Source organism: Meles meles, chromosome 5, assembly GCF_922984935.1.
Source record: "Meles meles chromosome 5, mMelMel3.1 paternal haplotype, whole genome shotgun sequence".
NCBI lineage: Eukaryota > Metazoa > Chordata > Mammalia > Carnivora > Mustelidae > Meles > Meles meles.
The window spans coordinates 150,208,564-150,232,104 of NC_060070.1; the positions used below are offsets into that span (position 1 = coordinate 150,208,564).

General features: G+C 48.1%; 2 protein-coding genes across 6 annotated transcripts in view; both read right to left on the bottom strand.

Annotated features, from left to right (window-relative positions):
* The window catches only part of RIPOR2 (RHO family interacting cell polarization regulator 2), a 226,434-nt gene that overhangs the window by 164,723 nt on the left and 38,170 nt on the right, over nt 1-23,541 (bottom strand). The gene's annotated exons all lie outside the window — the stretch shown is intronic.
* LOC123941418 (nucleoside diphosphate kinase A-like) lies at nt 4,059-4,742 on the bottom strand. The gene has a single exon (XM_046004533.1). It carries the CDS (start codon nt 4,696-4,698, stop codon nt 4,240-4,242), a length of 459 nt encoding a protein of 152 aa, XP_045860489.1. The 5' UTR covers nt 4,699-4,742; the 3' UTR covers nt 4,059-4,239.

The following is a 23,541-nucleotide window of genomic DNA, read 5'->3' on the forward strand; positions in this document are numbered from 1 at the left end:
CAAGGCCCCAGGGAGTGAGACAGGGAGCCTAGCACTCCACCTGGTGGTCAGTGCTGTATTAACACTACGATAGGTTTCTGCTAACAATCTCTGCCCCAAACCTTAGGAAAAAGACTTGGATCATTTTTTGGTTTTCTCAAGGATTCTGCAAATGGTCACAAGATTGGCTGGGGACCTTGGGTTGGGGGCCTATTGGCCTGGTGACTTTTAAAGTCCATTCAAAATATTAGCTTTCATAATTTGTCTTGTCACATGGAAGACATTACAGGCAGTCCTCACTTCCCAAGGTTCCCACAGGCATCGACTTCCGTTTTCATGATTTAGTTAAGAAACACCAGTCCCTCAACTACACAACTGCCATTTCAGTTTTTAGGGCCGATCGTGTAAAGCACAAACTTCATTTCTAGCTCCTCTGCCCACAAACCGCTTACGACAACGACTGATGTCAGACGACTCATGCACAGACAGCAAAGTGTATGGCTCCGTTGCCTCCTCGCCTCCCAGTGACAAACCATGTGCCGTTTTACAAAAGTGGGTCCCTGAAAGAGAGATGGGCCAACGAAGATAAAGATGCAGCAAAGAAACAAGAAGCAGTAACAGGGAAAGTGAAATTCAAACTGAGTGTCGGGGATATTACAGAAGTCATAGCTGAGTGTGGGGGCAGTCACTGTCGCGTTGGAGACACACAGCCGGGGAAGCTTCAGGAAGGCGGATGTACTGACAGGAATGAGGGAAAGGGTGAGGGCACACCAGCCGAAACTTCCAGTCAAAAACTCTGTTACACTGCATGACATTGAACACACAAAAGATAACATTTTGGAAGCTGATCCACACTTACAGAGGAGTGTGACAATTATCTGAGGTATAGAAAAGAGGCATCCTGCCTAGTGTATATTAAAGGTAAGAAGTTTAAGCTACATCCGATGAGTTGTTACAAAGAAATAAAACACTTTCCTGATGTTTCCCATGTTTAAATTCCAGTGTACGAAGTAAACATTGGTTTTATGTTTCCCACCACTCCCTTGTCTATTTATTACTGGCAGTGAAAGAGTTTTTAATGTTTTGACAAGCATTTTTAAAGTTTACGGAACAATCATCATTTTCCTATTGATTATGACGATCACTTGGCACGATTTCCACTTGCTGAATTGTTTCTTATGGTCCTGGCCAACCATACAACGTGAGAACTGTCTGCAGTCTTTAAAAATAGGGCTGCAAACTCAAATGCTGTCTGGAGCCAGGAAGGAGAGGTCAGTGGGAGAAGCAGGAAGATAAATGGTGACATACAGCTGTGAACTCCTTGGCTTTCATGGACAATGGTAGAAACTGTGCTCTTTCTAGGAAGCTATATCCTTGCTAAAGAAGGCACCGTCTGCCCAACCCTGTGGAGGCCACCAGGAGAAACGCTGGCTGACAGATCTTCTAAATCCGGATTGATGGATGAAAGATCGTAATTTTAAAACAATGACTGTTTGGAAGGGTGAGAAGTCAGATGATGAAGAAGCCATAATGCTTCTGCTCCCTTCCTCATGGAGTATTGTGTTTCCCACTATTGTGTTTCTGGAAGACAGTCCACCGTTGAAATGTACACAGGGATCCAAAATAGGGGACACTTAAGTACAGATTTGTTGTTGGCACATTAGCTAGGTATTACACAGAAGAAAGTGGGACTCTCAGGGGAAGGAAGTAGGGAAGTTTTGCTGGGTGGGAATAGGAAGCAGAGAAGAAAAATGGCTGCTGGTGGGGTGAGGTGGGGAGCTGCAGGGAGAAGGACCCTTCAGGTCCCCATAGACTCAGCAAACTACTTCTCAACTTGTTGAATCGGACTGGAAGTTGTCAAATTGATTTTTATAACCATTCTGAGATATTGGAGGGAGATTAACCATCTGGAATTTCTATTTAGACAAGTAACATCAACTCTAGCTCAAAATAATGAGGACTGCGAGTTGGAAGAAATCCTCGCAGCCACTTAGCCAATACCTCACCGAAAGCAAGAATTTCTCTTCGAAACTCTTGGCCGGAGACCAGCCAGCTTCTGCTTAAACAGCTCTCAGGAACTTGCTTCGCCTTCTGCAAGTCCGACAGGCACCCTCACTTACATGCTTCTGACATGCGGGAACAAGACAGGTGTTCAGCCAAGGGTATGACTGCCATCTTGTTCAGTGAGAACAGAACACTTACGAATGGAGGGTTTGATGTTAATATGGCACAGTGGCAAAAAGAGGATCTGGAGGGCAGATATGATTAGCCATACAAATTCACCACTATTTTCAGTTTGAAAAAAATAACCACCGAATAAGGAATCATTTACGAGTTTTGAGAGTTGAACCCAAACTTGGTGAAGTGGCCATTGCATAAAGAAAGCCACTACTCTTTCGCAGTAATGCCAATCTTTAACTCTACAATACATTGCTTCCTTTAGAAATTAGATTAACAATGTCATAGAACATTTAGGAAAAACATGCATAATCCAATATGTGAACATACTTTTTCTTTTGCATCTTTCTTTCTGGCCAACCCTTGTTCGAAGGCACACAATTTGCGCAGTTGTCACCAAAGGGTTCATATCATTTGATTTTGAGGAAGACTGTCACTTCTCCCCTAAATATCTATTTCCCCCTTCTTTCTTGTTAATAAAACCCTGATCTTGCCTCCGATGTGGCAATGGGCTCAGGCCCAGACAGTGGTAAACCAGTTGTGGTCATCCTGTTCCCCATTTTCCCTTACAGCATCACAGAGGGATGATCTGTCACCCAGTTTGGGCCAAAAAGACATAAAGAATGCCCGGTGGGGGTGCTTCTGCGAACATTCTCATTTTCATCATAAAAAGAGTATCCTCTCACTCCTTCTTCCTGCAATGATCATAGACAAGATGGCGGAGATTTCTCAGCCATCCTGTGACCAAGGGGGAAAGCTCTGGAGAATAACAGAGGTGTTAACCTTGAACCAACAGTAACACTGGATTTCTTCTATTTGAGCCACTGTATTTAACTTGTTACTTGTAGCTGAATATCATCCTAGTTGATTATTTTGTTTCTACTTAATTTCTTATTCTCCGTAGTAGGTTATCTCATTTATGTGTCATATTTAATATTTCATAATTTCAGCTATTTTATTATTGAGGATTTAGATTGTTTTTAGTCATTTGATGTTACAGTCAATGCTCAAAGAAGCATCTTTGTGCATTTAGCTCTTGATTTTTATCAATACTGTGTTAAAGGCTATGAATTTTTTTTAAGCTTTTATTTATTTATTTGACAGACACAGATCACAAGTAGGCAGAGAGAATGAGGAGGAAGCAGCCTCCCTGCCAAGCAGAGAGTCCTATGCAGGGCTGGATTCCAGGACCCTGGGATCATGACCTGAGCCGAAGGCAGAGGCTTAACCCTTTGGGCCACCCAGGCACCCCAAAGGCTATGAATATGTTGATGGCTTTTAAATCATCTTGCAAAACTGCTTTTCAGAAGCATTATATAGGGATGCCGGGGGGTGGGTCAGTTGGTTAAGTGTCTGCCTTCTGCTCAGGCCATGATCCCAGGGTTCTGGGATCAAGTCCCACATTGGGCTTCCCATTCAGCAGGGAGTCAGCTTCTCCCTCTTCCTCTGCCCTTTCCCCTGTTCCTGCTTGCTCAGATGTGTGTGCTGTCTCTCTCCAACATAAATTAAACCTTAAAAAAGGAAAGGATTCCAGGGGCGCCTGGGTGGCTCAGTGGGTTAAAGCCTCTGCCTTCGGCTCAGGTCATGATCCCAGGGTCCTGGGATCGAGCCCTGCATCTGGCTCTCTGCTCAGCAGGTGGCCTGCTTCCCCCTCTCACTCTCTGCCTGCCTCTCTGCCTAGTTGTGATCTCTGTCAAATAAAAAAATAAAATCTTTAAAAAAAAAAAAAAAAGGAAAGGATTCCATAAATGTACCATGCCTCCAGGAATAAATGAATAAATTCATTTCACCATAATTTTTATCATCAGTGAATACTGCCATTATTTTTTGGCTGACTTTGAAGGTATAAGATGCTACTTTGAGTTTGCTTTAATGCATGCTTCAGTTTTTTTTTTTTTGGGATGAAATATTTTAATTTGACGGCAGCACATAACACTGTACAGTGAGCACACCCAGCTCCAGGAGATGCCCTCCAGGTTAGAAGGAAGTTCTCAAAATTAAGTGAATTTGTGAGAGCCTGGCCCCCTGCTCAGGGAAGGGAGAGGGAACGGAATGAACAAAGCATGGAGGTCTGCTCTCCGGTCACTCGTAGATCCAGCTCTGAGCACAGCTCTTGTAATCCACCAGCTCTTCAGGCTGGAACCACAAGCCAATCTCCTTCTCCGCACTCTCCACGGAGTCGCTGCTGTGGATAATGTTCCTGCCAACTTGGATGCAGAAGTCCCCACGGATGGTCCCAGGCTTGGAGTCTGCAGGGTTGGTCTCCCCGAGCAATACTCGGCCTGTCTTCACCACATTCAGGCCCTCCCAGACCATGGCAACCACGGGCCCTGACTGCATGTACTTGACCAAGCCGGCAAAGAAGGGACGGTCCTTCAGGTCGATGTAGTGCTCCTTGAGAAGGTCTTCAGAAGCCTGAATTAATTTCATAGCAACGAGGCGGAATCCCTTTTGCTCAGAACGCTTGATGATTTCTCCCACAAGGCTGCGCTGGACCCCATCAGGCTTGATGGCAATGAAGGTGCGTTCACAGTTGGCCATGGTCCCCTCCAGCTACTCGGGCTGCAACCCCGTCTCGCATGCTTCAGTTTTAACAGAAAGAAATTAGTGATTTGTGTGGCAGAGCTGAGAATTAGGCCAAAGCTGTCTGTGAATATCCAGGTTCCTTGCTCCCTTGCGTGTATCACTTTCTTTTTATTGCAAGGGTTTGTGCTGGAGGGCGGGATCCAAGCCTTAGCAGGTCTCCTGGCTTTGCTGTTTGTCTGTCCTCTATGTCTGTCTCCCCGCTCCATCTGGGAGTGCATGGAGGCCCTCCCTGGTGTTGGCTGTGGCTGCTGGAGAGGCAAAGAATTCTCCAAATGGGTCCATGACGAAGGAAGAGAAGAGCCCCACAGAGAGAATCTCTTCTGGGGCGTGCGTGGTAGGGCAAGGAGCCTGTGCACCGGTGGCCATGGGAGGAGAGCCCTCAACAGCCAGGACTGGTCCAGGAAGCCCCCAACCCTAAAAGTCTGATCCAGCCCTTTGTCGAGCTTGTCATCCACTCGACTCTGTGCCCAAAGAGAGTGAGCTAACACAGCTCGGAGGTAGGATGGGGTTGTGTGTGATCACGTGAGCTAACCTCCTCACATCACATCTCTGCTTCAGAACCATCACTGGCTCCCTCTTGTCTGTGTGGCCCCACCCCGAGGGCGAGGCCTCTGGGAAATGCCGCACTGACTCCCCAGCTCGGGGCCACCTTCCTCCCCTTCACACCAATGTTTCTGTTTCCTTTCATACCGGACAGCCCAGCCATGCTGACGTACTTGACATTCCCAGATGACACCGTCCACTTTCAACGCCCGGCTCAGAGGTCGCCTTCCCTGGGAACCCCTTCCCCAACTCCCCCAGTGTCCCAGCGAAGAGCAAAGCCACCTCTTTCCTCGTCATCCTTCTCCCGTGTGACCCTGAAACTTCTCCTGTACTTCTGTCTCAGCCGGACTGGACTGTGCATAGGGGACCTCCCCCTGCAAGGCAGAGCCCTCCAACTTCTCCAACTTCTCGTTCTTAGCGTATTGCCCAGTGCACAACTCACAGGTGCCACCCAACTGCTTGCTCCGTTAGTGGTATCTGATGGGTCCAGCCTGTCTGGGAATAGGAGGCTGGCGTCAGGTGTCATCACGTACATGGCCAAGAGGCTATGAATGTCCCCTCCCACTCTCAGAGTTGAAATTGCTGGGTCACTAGCAAGGTTGGATTCTGATGGTCTTCGACCCTGGCTACACACTAGATTAAATTTGGAGCTTACACAACTTCCACTAAGCAGACCACAGCACAAAACAAGTAAATCAGATTCTCTGCTGGTGGGATGCAGGCCTGTGCGGTGTAGACCCCCCAGGTGATTCAAACATATGGGGCTCTGAGCTGTGAACTAGTCCTTCAAACAACCTTGAACAGCTGCTTTTAAAAAGCTGCTCCTGCTTGAGCACGATAGCAAGGACCATGCTGGGCACTTGGAGGTGGGGGGGGGGGTGTGCTGTTTGTTTCTGAGGGAGGAGGAGCCTCAGAATCTCTAGATTAGACCTAATGCTTGCCACCAAGACACTGCAATCTGTACATTTGCAAGAATCGATTGCAAATGGGCTAAGATGGCATCGAAATTGTATGGTTTAGATCACAGCTGCGCAACAGTGGCGTTTCGGGTTAGATAATTCTTTGTCGTGCTGGGCATCATAGGACCTTTAAAAGCATCTTGAGCTGTCCCCACTAGATGTTATTGTCAATCAATACCCCCGTCGCCAGCATTTATAACATCCAAGAATGCCTCCAGATAGGACCAACGGTTCCCTGGGGTTACAGTCCTCCCCTGGAGGGAAACACTGATTTTGATGTAGGTGCTGCATTTTCATAAGGCATGTACATAAACTGTATGCCCAGGAAAAGGTCTAGAGCAATGGTTCTCCAAGTGAAACCCTGGTTCCTGGACATCAGCACCACCTGGGAGCTTGACAGAAATCTGTACCCTGGGTCCCATCCCAGACAGACTTAATCCCAAAATCACTTTGAAACCTGCCGCGTGGTTCTCATGGATGCTTAGTTCTCAGGGCTACTAAAAGGTCTGGAAAGGTAAAGATTGAAAGCTTTGGAGCAATTGGAAAAATTCTTCGTAGAGCAGAAGTATTTCAGGTGAAGAAGGAAGCATTAGGGAAGGGTTTTCAGATGGAAATTAGCCTTCCCTCCTAGCTGCCAAGTCTTTGTCTCCTTTAATTTTTTTTTTTTTTTGTAACTTCCTCTACCTGTTTGCTTTCTTATATATTGGATAGAAAACTATTTTCTCTGCAATCCATACTCTGGTGTGTTCATGACCTTGCTGAGGTAATTCGTTGTGAATCGCAACAAAACAAATGATCCCTTACAAAAACACAGTAGCTTGTTTGAACAGTTGGGCCCATGTTCACCATCAGACGTACGGACCAATGCACCGTGTTTACAAACATATTTCTTGCTTACATGGGCTTTGTATTGTGAGTCATTTAAAAAAAAAGATTTTATGTATTTAAGGGGAGGGGGTGGGTCAGCCAGAAAGGGAGAATCTCCAGCAGGCTCCACAGCACAGAGCCCCATGCAGGGCTCCATCTCACAACCTGAGATCCTGACCTGAGCCGAAACACAGAGTCATCTACAAGAGTCGGACATTGAACCGACGGAGCCACCCGGGCGCCCCGTGAATCATTTCTATAAAGTAACACCTGCCTTAACTGGTACGTTTGTAGAAGTCCAGATGTTTCGACGACAGATCTCACATCCCAGATCTACCCTCAGTCCTGCTAGTGCTATTTTCTAAACCAAATACCTGATCTCTTCATTCCTTCACGTAGAGCCTTGCATTGGTTTTTCATGGCCTCAGAACAATGTCCAGACTCCTTAGCATTTTTCAGAATAACTTGCACTACCTGATTCCTACTTATTTTTCTGGTCTCATCTGTCAGTTAAATTATGGGCAAAAAAAAAAAAAAATCCTTGCTGTACAAGACAGACAGGCTATCTGTTGTTGTTATATGATCCTGTGTTACTGTATGATGAGAATTCTAATCAGCCCCACGTGCACTGTGCCTGGAGTCTCATGGAAGTTGACAAAAGCAAGCAACCAGACAGGGTAACACAGGACTTTATAGGAACATGTGTTTCCTGACTGTTGAGCTTGTGTTCACTTCTTCTGCACCACCATTCATAGCCATCGCTGTGTGCCTAGTACTGTGGTCTGCCTGGCCTCCAGTCCCTGCATGACCTCAGCTCCAGCCGTCCAGAGCCATTGGTGTTGTCCCAGGACTGTGGTCTGGCTCAGCTCCAGTCCATCCACCCCTCGCTTCTCCTGCTGAGAGGTCCTTAGAGCCTGCGGTCTTAAAGCCTGGCTAACTTCTGCTTTCACTTCACTCGTCGACAGCAGCTGCTTCCCACAGAAACCCTTTCCTGCCCCTCAGTCTTCAGGATGAGGTCAGATGTCCTTCCTGTTTGCACCGCAGCCCGTGCTGCCCAGATGTGAATGGCTCACAGCTCCTCAGAGGGCTGTGCCTGCCTGTTACTCTCCACTACCCCACCAGACTGTCTCTAAGGGAAGGGGCTGCGTCCTGTGTCCGCAGGTAAGCCCCGAGTCTAGCCTGGTGCCTGACACATAGTGAGTGCTCGATTAGCCATCTTCTAGATGAGTAAACGGACGAGTGAACACCTGGCTTGGGGGGGCTTTTAATCTACAACGGATACCACCGGTCTTTCCTCGGACTAAATGAGCTAGCAACAGGCTGCGTTGTTTGTGTTTTTAGTACAGTCGACCTTCATCTCCTGTTGCTGCTGTCTTTTCTTCTCTGCTCTTTGTGGGGGTCTGAGTCTCCCCATGGGAGAAGGAAGGGCAGGGTATCCCCGAGGAACCCGCGCATCGCCTTTGTCCCAACCTCCTGCCCCAGCAGCGAAGCCCGTAAACACCGGAGCAGAAATGCCTTCTCCAGGGACAGACTCGTAAGTGGAAGGGACCAAGAGCACAGTTTCCACACCTGCAGCAGGCATCACCTACTGCCTATATGGAGGAAAGCCACTGTGACCGGTCCAGCAGAGGGGCTGCTGAGGTCCTTTTTTTTCCCAGATGTAATTCCAGATCTCCTTCCCGCTCACTTGGAATTCAGTGCATGCTGGGCACGTACACGGACATCCATGTACACACATTATAAATGCACCCAGACCCACGCGTGTGTACCCATACACACTTATGTACATAGTTCTGAGTATTTATCTACATGTGTGTGCCTCTGCACGTGTCTACATGCATAGATACTGTAATTATGCAAATACAAAGATTATACACGTATGTACAGTCTTATAACATTTTAATAATTTAGGTCAGGGTCCCACAAATTTTTTCTGTAAAGGGTCAGGGAGTAAATTTTTAGGGATTGTGAGTGTGCCATCTCAGATACAACTACTCAGCTCTGCCACTATACTGTGAAAATACCCACAGAGGACACAATCAGATGAGCTTGGTCGCATTCTAATGAAACCGTGTTTGCAAGACCAGACTGGGCCGGATCAGGTCCACCAGCCCCCGTTTACCAGCTGCTTCTTAGAGATATGACTGGAACGTTAAGCTGATGGCATTTAACACAAAATGACCAAGGTGTAGGAAAACCATATGATGATGTTATTATGGGGTATTCTCATATCAACTTCTAGCGCCAAGTCCAAATCCTACGGTCGAGAACATAATGTGTATCTCCTAGCTAACAGAACTTAAAGCCATAAAAAGCATGAGAAGACCAACCACCTGTTATAAGAGTTTATCCAAACTGTATACATGCATTTTTTTTTAAAGATTTTATTTATTTATTTAAGAGAGAGGGAGAGCACAAACAGGGGGAGGGGCAGAGGGAGAACCAAACTCCCCGCTGAGCAGGGAGACCAATGCGGGACTCTATCCCAGTATCCTGAGATCATGACCTGAGCTGAAGGCAGACGCTTAACCGACTGAGCCCTCCAGGCACCCTCCTTTTTTTGTGTTTAATAATTATCATAACGCTGGTGGCTACTGGTACTTCCCGCTGCTCTAGGAGACCAGGCACCCTGTGCTCCCCCGGAGTTCCTCGTGCACCTGCTGTGCTGAGAGCACAGAATGGCTGATTTTGGCTTTCTCATACTTCTCCATGGGAAACACAACTGATATTTCCTATTTCCCCCTTATAAGTACTGAAACTGCCGGGGTCAATGGGGTCCGTTAAAAACGACCAGATTTTTCACACATGTGACATTTTACTCCTTCCTGAACCACATTCAATTTTGGTCACGAAGTCCCCTGCCCAGAGAGAAGGGAGGGCACCTGGCTATCCCCTGCACAAAACCCACCAGGCGCGGCTGGTGAAGGGAGGGCAGCTGCAGGATCCCTGCCCAGCTGCCTGAGGCCAGCGAAGGTCACAGAGAGAGATGACAGAGTATCATCAGATCTGAGGATTCAGCCCCAATTCATTCATTAACCTCATTCCTCCCGAAATGAGACCTGCGGTTTTACTGTGCTCTCGGCCCGTTCAAACTTCTGCAGCTTCAAACAGATTCAAGCACAGAACGGCTGAAGCCAGTTCCCCTGGACTGGAAGTGCTGTGCGCTGCCCAGTGGGCCGGACTGAGGGCTCGGACTTGTCTGCGCTTGACTTGTGTGCTGCCGGGCGGTTTAGCCTGTTGAGGGGAAAGACTGGCAAGTCCCTACTTGACCTTTTGCACAGCGTTGTGTCTGTGGAACATTCCAGTTTCTCCCAGAACATGCACGTCTAAAACACAATTCCAGTCATCCAGCAATTGAAGAAAATCCCGAGGATGTATTTTGACTTCAGACTCTCAGAGGATCTTTGAGTAAGAGGTGTCTCAAGATTTGTTTTTATTTAACTCTCCCTTCCATGTCGGTCGACGAAAATCCTCATCTTTCTGAGTTAACACACCCCCGTTTCCACCATCGGCGTGAAAGGGAATGTTACTTCGCATTCCAAGTGTGACTTTTTTAATGCCTTCAGTCAGAAGTGTCTTTTCCAGGCTCAAGTGCTTCTAACAGGTAAGCGTAAGCCGCAAATGCCGATTCGGTCAAATCCCACTTCTGAATTCACATGTGGAAAGTATTCTAATAACGCGGACCTGCGTGTCATATGGCCACTGTTCCTTCCTCTGTGGGCTAGAAGCAGGTGCGGTGGTATTTGATAGTCCCTTCTCGGGACTGGGAGCAGTACGCCTTGCAAAGGGGTAGCTGGGGAGAACCCCGTTAACAGAAATCCAAGTGTGAAGGGGGCATCGTCTCCGTTGCCCAGGACTTACAGTTTCCAAAGAGCTCAAAGAGAGAGAGTCATGTCAGATAAAGCCACAGTGATACCAGGCCCCATGGAAAGGAATGGAAGATGGAAATTAAAATGCAGGCTCTCACAGGGTCTGCTTGTCGGATGATGGAGACAAAGAAGAATCACCTGCCCGATGGGCACAGATGGGCTTTAGATAAAGTCATGCCACCAAACACCCCCAGTCGGAGGTGAACCCCATTTCTCTCTGTCTCACCCTGTCTGCCTTGACCCCATACAGCTTCTCCTTCCTGGCCAACCCCTCCCTACTCATGCTGGGCTGGTGTCCACACCCCTCTCCAGGTATTCTCCTGCTGAGCAGGGAAAGGAGGGCCTGCAGACAGCACTGGTTTGATGGTCCCCTCAAGGTGGGGGAAAGTGCCAGGCCAAGCCTGGCGTCCCTGCACAGTCTGTGATCAGAGATCCCGTAGGCGAGGGGCCACCAAGTGGGGAGCGGAGGCAGAGAACCAAGGGACGCTGTTTTAGACTTTGCAGGGGTTGTTTTTGGAGAAAAGCCATGTGTCTACGGCCATACCACCCTGAACGCGCCCGATCTCGTCTGATCTCGGAAGCTAAGCAGGGTCGGGCCTGGTTAGTACTTGGATGGGAGAAAAGCCATGTCAGTTTGCGTTGGACTGGCACCGTGTGTGTATGTGCACACTTGTGTGCAAATCTTCTATCTTCAAAAGGAGACAAAAACTTTTCCAGTTTTTTCTTTACATGCTTTAGAATTCTTACATGTTAATCCCCCCCTTTGGGTTGGCATAACTGCCATTCAAATCTCTTACACTCCAAAAATAGCTCACTCCCCAAATATATTCAAGCAGCCTACACACACACACACACACCCCTTATCACCCACTCCATTAAACCCAACATCATGGTCTTCTTTAGGGAACTCTTCCACCTGTAAGCCATAGCTGATAGCTTTTCCCCCAGAAAGTTTCTCTCTGCTTCTGTCCCCATTTGGTAGAACTAGTCACCTGGGACTCTCACCTACGAAGGAGAAACCTGTCTGGGTTGGCCCTAGACGTGGGCCTGGCTCTACCTCCATGAAACCAGATGAAGCTCAAAGTGTCCCTGAACCAGATTACAAGTCAACTGAGGAGACAAACAACCCCCCCCCGCCCGCCATCTATAGAGCATCACAGGCCACCTACCTACATAGTCCTTCATAGAATTTTAATTTACAAAACTGTGATAGTTTGTGCTCTCACTTTCCTATCTGTACATTTGCAAAATATGCCACAAATAGGCAGTGCTTCTAATTTTTCACTTGAAAGCAGCGTAAGAAATCTATATGTCTCACCTTAATCGATGAAAACAATTATTCTTAACCATGAACAGAGTCAGAAAACAACCTCTCAGAAGAGGGACTTAAAAAAATAAAATCTCGGGCGCCTGGGTGGCTCAGTGGGTTAAAGCCTCTGCCTTCGGCTCAGGTCACGATCTCAGGGTCCTGGGATCGAGCCCCATATCGGGCTCTCTGCTCAGCGGGGAGCCTGCTTCCCCCCTCCTCTCTCTCTGCCTGCCTCTCTGCCTACTTGTGAGCTCTGTCTGTCAAATAAATAAATAAAATCTTAAAATAAAATAAAATCCTATAGACCTTTTTTTTTTTTTTTTTCCAGCAAATGAAAATTACGCCATAGTTGAGCTCTTCTCCTCCTTAATGTGATCTTTTCTTTATGGTTCATGAACTCTGGGATCTCAGGCCCTCTACCATGTAGGTCTCCTATCATGGTGACTCACTAGCTTGGTGCTATGGTCTAGATGTCTGTGTCTCCCTAAGTTCGTATGTTGAAATCCTAACCCTTAGTGTGATGGCATTTGAAGGTAGGCCTTTGAGAGGTGCTTGGAAGATCAGTGTCCCCATAAGAGACCCCAGGAGGATCCTCCATCCTTTTTTCCATGTGAAGACACAGCAAGAAGAGCCAGGAAGTGGGTCTTCACCAGTCAACGGTGCCTTGATCTTCGACTTCCCAACCTCTAGCACCGTGAGAAATGGATGTTTGTTGTTTATAAACTACACAGTCTATGGTAGTCTGTTACAGTAATGTGAACAGACTAAGATACTAATTGCTCATTAAAAAATATTTTCAGGGGGCACCTGGGTGGCTCAGTGGGTTAAGCCTCTGCCTTCGGCTCAGGTCATGATATCAGGGTCTGGGATCGAGCCCCGCATCAGGCTCTCTGCTCAGCGGGGAGCCTGCTTCCCCTTCTCTCTCTGCCTGCCTCTCTGCCTGCTTGTGATCTCTGTCAAATGAATAAAGTCTTTAAAACAAAACAAAACAAAAAACAAAAAAATGTTTTCAGATGATAAAAGGAATAGAACATTTAGAAAATGAACAAAATGAAATTCCAGAATTCCATGACCAACATAAAAGTGCTGTAGGTTTTATATAGTTCCTTTTTTTAAAAGAAGATTTTGTTTATTTATTTGCCAGAGAGAGGAGTGTGAGAGAGAGGCACAGAGGGAGAGAGAGAGAGGGCAAAAGCAGGCTCCCCGCTGAGCAGGGAGCCTGAGGCAGGACTCAATACCAAGACCCCGGGATCACCACCCGAGCTGAAGGCAGACATTTCACCGACTGAGCCACCCAGGCACCCCTGTATAGTTCCTTTCAGACTGTAAACTTTTTTGGTTTCTGAAATAGGCTCCATACCCAGTGTGGGGTCCAACATAGGGCTTGAACTCCTAACCCTGAGATCATGACCTGAGCTGAGATCAAGAGTCAGATGCTCAACTGACTGAGCCACCCAGGCACCCCTGTATAGTTCCTTTCAGACTGTAAACTTTTTGGTTTCTGAAATGGGCTCCAAACCCAGTGTGGAGTCCAACATAGGGCTTGAGCTCTTAACCCTGAGATCATGACCTGAGCTGAGATCAAGAGTCAGATGCTTAACTGACTGAACCACCCAGGTGTCCGTCCTTCCAGACTTTAAAATTTTGAATCTTTACTTGAGGATATTTCTATTAAACCAACAGTGGGAATATCACAGAAAATCATGAAAGGAAAACAAGTAATCTCTAATCTCTGCACAGGGAACATACATAAATTCACTTTTTATTTCTCCTTCATATACCCATACATACTTGTCAATGGATTCTTTCTCAATACTCTTATGTCTTCTGCCTTCATTCAGTCATTTGTTTATTCATTCATTCATTCATTCAATAAACATTTATCAAGCACCTACTATGTTCCAGCTAGCCCTTCATCGGGGCTCAAACAACGTGTGTGTTCTCACAATTCTTATTGCCTCGGGGGGAGATAGATCTTACACAAATAACTACTAATTTTTCTTGAGGAATAAATTGTACTTGTCTACTGACCTTGAAGTTTCATCTCCCTTCCAAACCTCTCCCCCCCCCCCCCCAATTCCCTCACATTCTAATCTCTGGCTGCTTTTTGTTCATTCACACGCGACCATCACAATTCAGGGGAAAGGTGCCCCAGGACTGTTCCCGCTCACACATCTCACGCTGGGTCCTTCGCAGGCAGGTGAGTCCCTGAGCTGGGAGGCAGCTCTTCAGAGGACAGACTGCATCCCGAGCGACCTTGGGAAGGCTGCTGATAACACCCACGAGAGGGTCCAGATTCCTGACAATGGGAGTCCTGAGGAGGTGGGGAGGCTTGGGAGCAGGAAGTCAGGGCTACCCCGTCCTGCACAATGAGCTGGGAAGGAGATCTGAGGAGGAAGCATTCACTCTTGGGTTTTGGCTGCCAGGCAGCATTTTGGTTTAGGGAAAACAAATTTTTCACTGGCAGAAAGCCTAGAGGAACTGGACCTCAGACACTGTGTTGTGCCCCACGGCCCCTGGAACAGAAGTTACATGTGTCTCCATGCCAGGGGCTGAGTATGCCCTCCTGTCATCCAGAAGCTAGCCAGGGGTTGGCCAGAGCCAAGGGCCCGGGGCAGTTATCTATTTCACTTCGCCCAAGCATCTACTCTGAGCTACAGAGACACAGATTTTTTTTTTTTTTAATCTTCCTAACACTGCTAGGAATGTAGCCAATATCTTAAAATTTTCAGTAGACGAAGAAAAGACTGTTAAATGCAAAGTGCCATGAACAGGGGATGCTCCAGGTCTGTGTAGAAAGCCGGACCCCCTGGTCTCCCTGAGTTATGACCTGCACCGCAGAGGACATCGGTTATTTAATGGTCCTGTCCTTCTCTCGCGGTTGCAGGGCTGAGCACAGAGGACCTGCCCCTTCATTTTTGTGTCCTTGGTGCTGACACGGTGCCTGGTCTGTCATCAGCACTCAATACTCCGGCCAAGCTTGATGTGATCAGCTGGGACTGGGACACACTGAAAATGCTCGCACGGATGCAGCCAGTGGGTTTTGCGGGGACACACAAGAATCAAGGTACATGCAGTGAAAGTTCTCTCGTGCTCCAAAGCAATTATTTTTATAATTACTATTGTACTCCCTTTGTGCTTCTCCAAAAGCCCTCTGCTTGGGTTTCTACCCCCCACACGTCTATCCATGTCCTCCCTGTCCACAACCATCTCCCTTCTTGGTGACCTTGGTCTCCCACAGCTTCAGCTCCAACATGTCTCTCCGTGACCCCCAAATCTTCATCTGTGCCCAAGCTTGTCTCCAGGGCCCCAGAGCCATGCTTCCTGCTGCCTTGAGACATGTCTACACAGATCTTTGGGACAGGCCCCAGATCCTACCATAGGAGTTCATCGTGGCCCCCATCCCCAGTCTGCTCTGCTCTGCCGCCTGCTTCCCGTTGTAAATATTTAGTGCCATCGCTTCAGGCAGCCAAAGGCTGGAAACTCTGGAAGTACGTCCCATAGGAATGTCCCACGGGAATGTCCCACTGGACTGTTCCTGCCTCCTTCCTGCTGAGCCACCAAGACCAGAGTGGTAGGCTGCCTCACGGTCCCCAATCCCCCCACTCCCCCGCAAAGATGGCTGTGTCCCAGTCTCTAGAATCTGTGAAGATGTCAGCTTATACGACGAACAGGACTTTGTGGATGTGACTAAGGACTCTGAGGCCAGAGAGGACTCTGGATTCTCCTGGCAGGCCCAGTGTCCTTGCAAGGCCCTTCCTAAGAGAGGTCATTCAGGGAAGGAGAAGTGAGGGCAGAGCAGGGGTTGGGCTGAGAGAACCAAGAAGAAGGAGTCCAGCTAGAGAGGACAAGCAGGCAGGCTCCCTGGGATAATGTGGTCACGGCCCATTTCCGAGGGGGCCTTGACACGCCCCAGCGAGAAAGGGCTCTAGACCACGGGTGACCTTGCAGCACAAATCGCTGCCCAACGCCAGTCGATTCTCACAAAATCTCCCCCACAAGAAGGATGCAGCCCTCAATTTTAGCCCCATGAGATCCATTTCAGACTCAGGGGCTCCAAAGCTACCAGATAATAAAGTGAGGTTGTTCTCAGCCACAGAGCTCAGGGTGATTGGTTACAACAGCCATAGGAGACAAGCAGGAGAGACTTGGAAGAGCAGAGGGAGTGGGAGACAGGATTCCAAAGAAAGTGGCCCATGGTGTTTGATTTAAGAATCAAGGTGGTGGGGGCGCCTGGGTGGCTCAGTGGGTTAAGCCTCTGCCTTCGGCTCGGGTCATGATCTCAGGGTCCTGGGATCGAGCCCCGCATCGGGCTTTCTGCTCAGCGGGGAGCCTGCTTCCCTCTCTCTCTCTCTGCCTGCCTCTCTGTCTACTTGTGATCTCTCTCTCTCTGTCAAATAAATAAAGAATCAAGGTGGTGGACGTGGGTCCAGGAGCAGAGGGGGTCTGGTGAGGAGACCTGCAAGGTGATGGCTGGGGGGAAGCTGGTTGAGTTTGGGGGTCACCTCCCCCTCCCCAGCCCCTCCCACCCAGCCTGGCAAAGAGGATTCAAGAGCGCCCCTGGGGAGCTTTGCAAGTTGCTTCTCACCATGGAGACCTGTGGGTGACTAAAGCTTCACCCGCCTCTGCAAAGGCTGAGGCTGACTGAGGATGGAGTCTGAACCCACTAGGAAAATGGGGACCCCAGGGTCCCTGTAATCCAAGGACAAGTGAAGACTCATGAGAAGGGATCTGAAGGCCGAGGCAGGAGCAGCGGCGGGGGCTTCCCTCCCAGAGGTAGTTGGACAAGGGGTGCCTTAGGGGCCCCCTTGGATCAGAGTGGGTCCTCCAGGAGAGGGAGAAGGGCTGGGGTGCCCCCTCTCCCACTGCCCATGCTCCACCTGGCCTGCCTGCCTCTGCCTCCCCCGGGCCACCCACACTGCCCAGCTGTGGCTCAACACTCCACAACCCCATCACCCGTTGCTCTAAACATGCCTAAACATCCGCTACCTCACAGCCCTCCATCTAGACGGCAAAAGTCCTGACCCTTCATGTGGCTTTCCGGGGCCTGCACGACCTCCATCACTCCACACCCATGTCCCCTGTGTCTGCTCTCTGAGCACAGCACGTGCCCCAGGACCTTTGTGCTTACTCTTCCTGGGTCATCATCTCCCCTGTCCCATCACACTTCCTTCTCTGTGGACGTCCTGTGACGTCCTTCATCGTGGCATGTCACTGCTTCTGACGCCGTGGCCACTCTTCCTGGGCAGGGCTGCCCCTCCATCCCTTCCTCCAGAGGGTCTCCCCGGGACTTCATTCATTCCCAGTGGAGGGCCCTGTGTTCCAACCTGGGATACCACAGTACGTAAGACACGGCGTCATCCTGAGGACCTTCAGGACACTCAGTCTACCACATGCTGACAAGCAGTGAGGCATCATGACCGAGGCAGTAACCAGAGTCGGGGTCAACCGCGATCTAACCTGGGCTGCAGTCATATTACACAATGTCGTGATGATGCCCACACTGACATCTCCTCCACTCTGGAGCGAGCCGCTGGTCCGGGACGCTCCCAGGCTCAGGCGCAGGCTCCCCCCGCCTCCTGCAGGAGTACCTTACACACAGCAGACCCTCTACGAGGGTCAGTTTAATAAAAAAGAGAAAAAGCCCCACCTTCATTTGTGCAGTGACTTACAGGCGTCCACGTGCTTTTCACAGGCCCTCCTCATGCCCTCCTCCAAGACAGTGGTTCTCAAGTTCAGCTCCTTCCCCAAACTCCTGTTTCCGAGGTCCCACCCCCAAACACACCGCTGGTAATTACTCTGCTGGAGCTCAGGCCTCTGTATGCACAAAACTATCCCCCCGGGATTCCACTATGCAGCTAGGACCTTGGAGCGCCGCTCTTGGTGCAGGGGTGGGTGTGACCCCCACTTGGTATGTGGGGACTATGAAGCAGGGAGAGGTTCAACGACCCTCTAGAACTCCCACGTCTTGGGAAAGGTGGACTCAGGATGCTGACTCGGGAGAGCTCTTGTTCAGGCCACCTGCTGCCTCAGCAGGGAAGGCAACGAAGGCAGTGAGGAGAGTGGGGATCTCTGAGCAGGGCCCTGCCGGAGCACCCTGCAGCTCTTGACTTAGCCAGCATCAGTGGGCCTCACGGGGAAAGGCACCATCAACGCCATTAGCCACCATTAGCTGCGGGGAGCCCACAAGGCAAGTGAAGCTCATTGGGACCCTTGTCAAAAACAAGACCAGACCTGCTTCCTTGTGACAGGTCAGAAAAAACACAGCATTCTTTACGGCCTGCTTCTTTGCCTGACAACTCTTACTGTGATTATTGGTTTCTCTGAATTCACTTGCCCTCTCCCAGTGACTCAATCCTGGGTACTCCAGCCTGAGGTGCTAATTTGGTGATTGCACAAAAGGAATCTCTTAGAAGTCAGCTTAAGAATCCAAAGGCCAAAATTTCCCAGAAGCATTCACTTCTGCAGATTCCAAGACCCGTGATATACTCAATTTTAACTGATTGAGCTTTGTTCAAATTCATGAAATTAAAAGAAGAGTAAGAAACCATAAAATAGTTACCGCCCAGACAGCTTCTAGGTTATACAGAAGTTGAATTCCGAAGTTTGTAAATCAGTTGTTCGAAGTGCATAATCGACTCCCCCCCAGAAACCATGTTTTAGATGGTGGTCACGTTCTCAAGCTCGCCCATAAAATCTGTCTAATGTAGGAGATAACAAGGAATATTAAAAGAATGGAGAAACAGAAATTCTCCATGATTATTTTCTGGGAGGAAAGCAGAATAAGGAAAGAACTATGCTTCTGGTGGGGGCAGGGAAGGGGGAGGGAAAGGGGGTTCCCGCCCATTGTCTTCAGGCAACTGAGGAGCTAAAGGACACAGCCTTTTGCCATCCAGAGCTGGATGGAAATGCCTGGGGAAACGCGGTCACACGATTTAATCGCCCGCATAAAGACTTCAACATGAATACTCATTAGCAGCAGTTTCAAAACACAGGAACAGCTCAAATGCCCATGAACTGCAAAAAGGGGAAACATAATGGGACACATCCATATGGCGGATTGTGACTTGGCCCGAACAGAACAATGAATACTGACCCTTGCCTCGTGGCTGAACCGTGGAAACATTGTGCTTAGTGAAAGAAGGTTGTATGATTCCGTGTATATGAACTGGTCATAACATGCAAATCTGTAGAGATGGAAAGCAGACTTGTGGTTGCCCCAAGCTAGGGAAGGAGGAGGGAGAAATGGGGAATGATTGCTAACGGGAAAGGGGTTTCTTTTGACGGTGATGAAAATATTCCGCAATCGGGGAGTGGTGACGGCTGCGCAACTTTCTGAACATGCTAAAAATTATGGAACTGTCTTCTTTAAAGAGGTAGGTTGGATGGGATGTGAAGGATATCTCAGACAACTTTAAAAAAAAAAAACAACCCGGAACTCACAAGGTCCCTGCGTCCATGAAGGGGGCTGAACCAGGTCACCCATCAGTCCCTCATCAGCAGAAGACGAGATGATTAAGTAGCACCCATTGTCGGTCATTACAAACGTTAGATTATTCACCCCCCGTTTGTTTCAAGGTAAGCATCTGCAGAACAAGCTCCAGCTTCAAGTGACGTGTTCATTAAAACACACAAAAATAGCATCCCACCTACCGAATGCCTGTCATCTCTGTTCAGATCGCTTTTCTCTCTCTCTCCTTTTCAAAAACCATTTTTAAAATCCTTTTTAAAAAACGTGGATCTCCAACAGCAAGCTCTAACTTTTGATTGGATCACATTCAGGTCCTATTCTCTGAAAGCTCAGTGATTTTTTTCCTGGAACAGTAATACATCAGTGGTGGTCTGAAGACGGTGGGTGGTCCTCAACTAACTAGTAAATCAAGTGTCCATAATTCCCTTGGCGGCAAGGGCAGGGGAGCTGAAGGAGGAGGTGGTGGGGCAGGGACAGTGGGGAGCTTGTCTGGGAGAGCCTCTCTACTGGACGGGGACAGCCACTTCCACAACAGGGTGCTGTTGAGATTACACAAGCTGGAAATCCGGATTATTTTTTTAATGTAAAAATGCCAATGCGTTTTTAAAACCAAGCATTTGGGGACTGAGCTCCCATCAGGGGCCACAAGTGTGTGACCTCAGCTTGAGGCCTTGGCCCTGGTTCTTTGGTGTAATTGACACCAGAATTTCAAATCAGAGAGTGAGTGCTGATGTGGTCCTTGGAGTTCATCAGTTCAACCTCCCACTCCTTAGTAAAATCCCTTCTACAGCAGATGGCCACCCGGCATTGGAGTGAGCTAATAGTTCAAGCCTGAAATATGCAGTTTCATTATTGGCTTCTTAATTTAAAAGAACCTATAGGGTATGGATTAGGGAGGAAGTTGGAGGGAGAGCTGGGTTGAGGGGGACAGGCCTGACATATGGGAGCTGCAAGGGGCTTCCATGTTGATTTTTTCTTTTCTTTTCTTTCTTTCTTTTTTTGGAGCACTCTCTCTTACGCCCAACACTAGTATTTTTTTTTTTTTCAAAAGCCAAATTCATTAAAGTGTATTAGCATGTTTGGGACATAGTTTTTCTGGAATTCCCAGAGGGAGATGGAATTTTAGACCTGGAGTGGCCCTCAGAACTATGGGTGTATGAATCCTTCATTTAACTAAGATCCTGTTTGGCAAAGAATGTCAGACATTGGCGGCCAAGTCCTACTGTAGTTAACATTTCTTTTAATGGGTCAAGTTATAATTCATAAATAGGATCTAAATGAACATATGATCACTTTGAAATTTCCTGTAGCCTTCTGTAACTGACTCAGCACTCATGGTTTTCTTTTAGAGATATAAAGCTTCACAAAAAAATGAATAAAACAACAAAACCCCCTAGTTATTTGCCTTTCTGAGTGCCCTTTGTGGAATCATGCGATAACTCACAAAGTCATCTTTTCACAGAGCCCACTGGGGACTCCTCACATTCTGAAGATGGTGTTGGCATAAACCACGGAGGTCTCCACAACTCACTTCACTGGGTCCCATCTTCCCAATAAAACCCTTTTGCAAGCTGCTAAGTGTTCCGTTAACTTGCGTTTCGCTTCCTGTATTTGCAGTCCGAGGCAAATTGGCAGACAGTGGGAAGGACGAGGAGAAATGAAGAACTCAGAGAGCCCCTGCATTTAGTCAACCCACCCCTACATAACTGAAAACTGTGTGTCACTTGGCACAAATCACTATGAGTGGTTTGGAACTCTTGGGGGCACCAGGGGCGAGGGGAACAGGGCCCAGGAAGTGGGTGGATCAACAGCAAGGGGCCTGTGGGATCCTGCCCTTGGCTTTCCATTGTTGTTTATTTTCCCCCTTGGTGCATCACCTACATACAGATTTGAGAAGCCAAAATAAGAATAAGAACACAGGCAGTAATAATGACCCCTTATTAAATGTAGAGATAGTTATGAGTCACACTGAAAGTCAGCACGGCCTCAGTTCCGGTAATCATCAAGATTTCTTTCCTCCCCCTGCATTTATGCTTGGTCCTTCTCTTTAATTATATAGAGTTGCCCCCAAAGTATTGAAATGACAGATGGGAAGGAACACCATTACTGCAGCGGGGGACCCAAGATTTTGAGCTTTATCATTCACGGTTGCCAAATGCTACATTTTCAGTCTGTCTCTGTTCTCAGTGCAGCGAGGAACCTTCGAAACCTTTTGTGTGAGTCCAGGAGGGGAAACAGTCTGGCAAATTCTGACAAGCATCTCTTGAAGACCACATTTGTACTCTTTCAAAGCCCAGGACAACAGCTGCCGGTCGTCATGGGAACAGACATACACAGCATTGACACACCAGCTTCTGAGATGAGCCCGAAATCCCAAAACCTCTCTGCCAGGAAGGCAGCCTAATGAACGGGTGTCTTCTGTTTTCTGAGGGTCTGTGGGGGGCATGCTGCCCTCTCCGTGTCCTACGTGTCCCTGGCTGGAGAATTCCGGGGATCTCCCCCACTCTGTGCAAACTTCAGGACAATTCAGCCCACCACATTTCCCAAACCCACACTTCCTTTTCAAAGCCTGTTTACTAATCAATGCCAAGCAGTATTATAGTAATTGGGGAAAAGAAGGAAGGGCCTCTCTTGCTTATCTTTCTTGGAAATAAATTTTCCCAGCTTTCCATGGAGGTTCTCTTATGTATTGGGGTGGGGAGGGGAAGCTGGGGGAGGAGGAGGTCTTTCATCGGCCTGCAGAAAGAGAGGTTAATCATGGCTTGAAAGGCTCCTCTTGAAGATGGAGTTCTAAAAATAATACATAGCTGTTCATGCAATACTTTCCGAGGCACAGGGCCTTGACAATGGAATGGAGCTGTGGGAAATAAACCCACAACAATGGAAAACTTTGAAGGGAAGCTGGATCCCTCCAGGTAAACCTCAGTGATTTCAAGTGGAGAAGGATGGACCCCATCCTCCCCCATTAGTCTTGAAGGGAAGCCATGGGAGCTCTATTCATGAGCAGTAAAATTAGCCTCTTGTTCAATCTGCGTGACATTTGTTATTGAAATAAGCGTCTCACAGTGTGATTTAATCGCACCCCTCCCAGTACCTAAGAGGAAAAAGAAGGAAGGAAAAGAAAGGGTTTGATCCATTGAATGACAAAGAGTCACGAACCCAGGAACAATTAGCAACTGGTGATGGAGTGAATGTCACCAGCAACGCATGGCTAATAAAAGTTCTAGGACTGATGGTGATAAACTTTCCTCTACCATTCCTTTTTTCCCCTTCCTATAATTATGAACATTCATCACATAAGCTCTGACTTTAAAATGTCAAACTGTTTCCTCGTAGTTTTGCTTTTTTACTTTGCACCTTAAAAAAATTATTTTACGGATTCCGATTTTTCTTCTGGGTTGTCTTCCAAAAGATAATTCCAGGGAAAAAAACCTAGGGGTAAGGATCCCTTCACTGTCTGGAGGTATTCTAATACCATTTGGTATTGCGTTTAGGCATGGAAGATCAATAGGCTTTTGGGGAAAAAAGCTTAAAGAAATGAGCTTGTTTCTCCCAGAGATTTTAAACTGCCATGCAGACAGGTGGCATTTTGTGGGGGTGGACGGGCTAACACGGTGCTCAAATGCCTTTCAGAGTTTGGTTCTGCAGTTTGCCACAGTCCCCCCCAATTCTCTAATGTCTCCCACCTCGACTGCCCATTTACTTAAGCAGCCTGGGTTCACACCTCGCCTGTATTTGCCCATGCTCTTCTGCTTTTCTTCCCTTTGGTGTGCATTCAGA

Bases quoted from the DNA above. Each gene is read 5' to 3' on its own strand.
- LOC123941418 (XM_046004533.1), bottom strand. From the start codon at position 4,698: ATGGCCAACTGTGAACGCACCTTCATTGCCATCAAGCCTGATGGGGTC.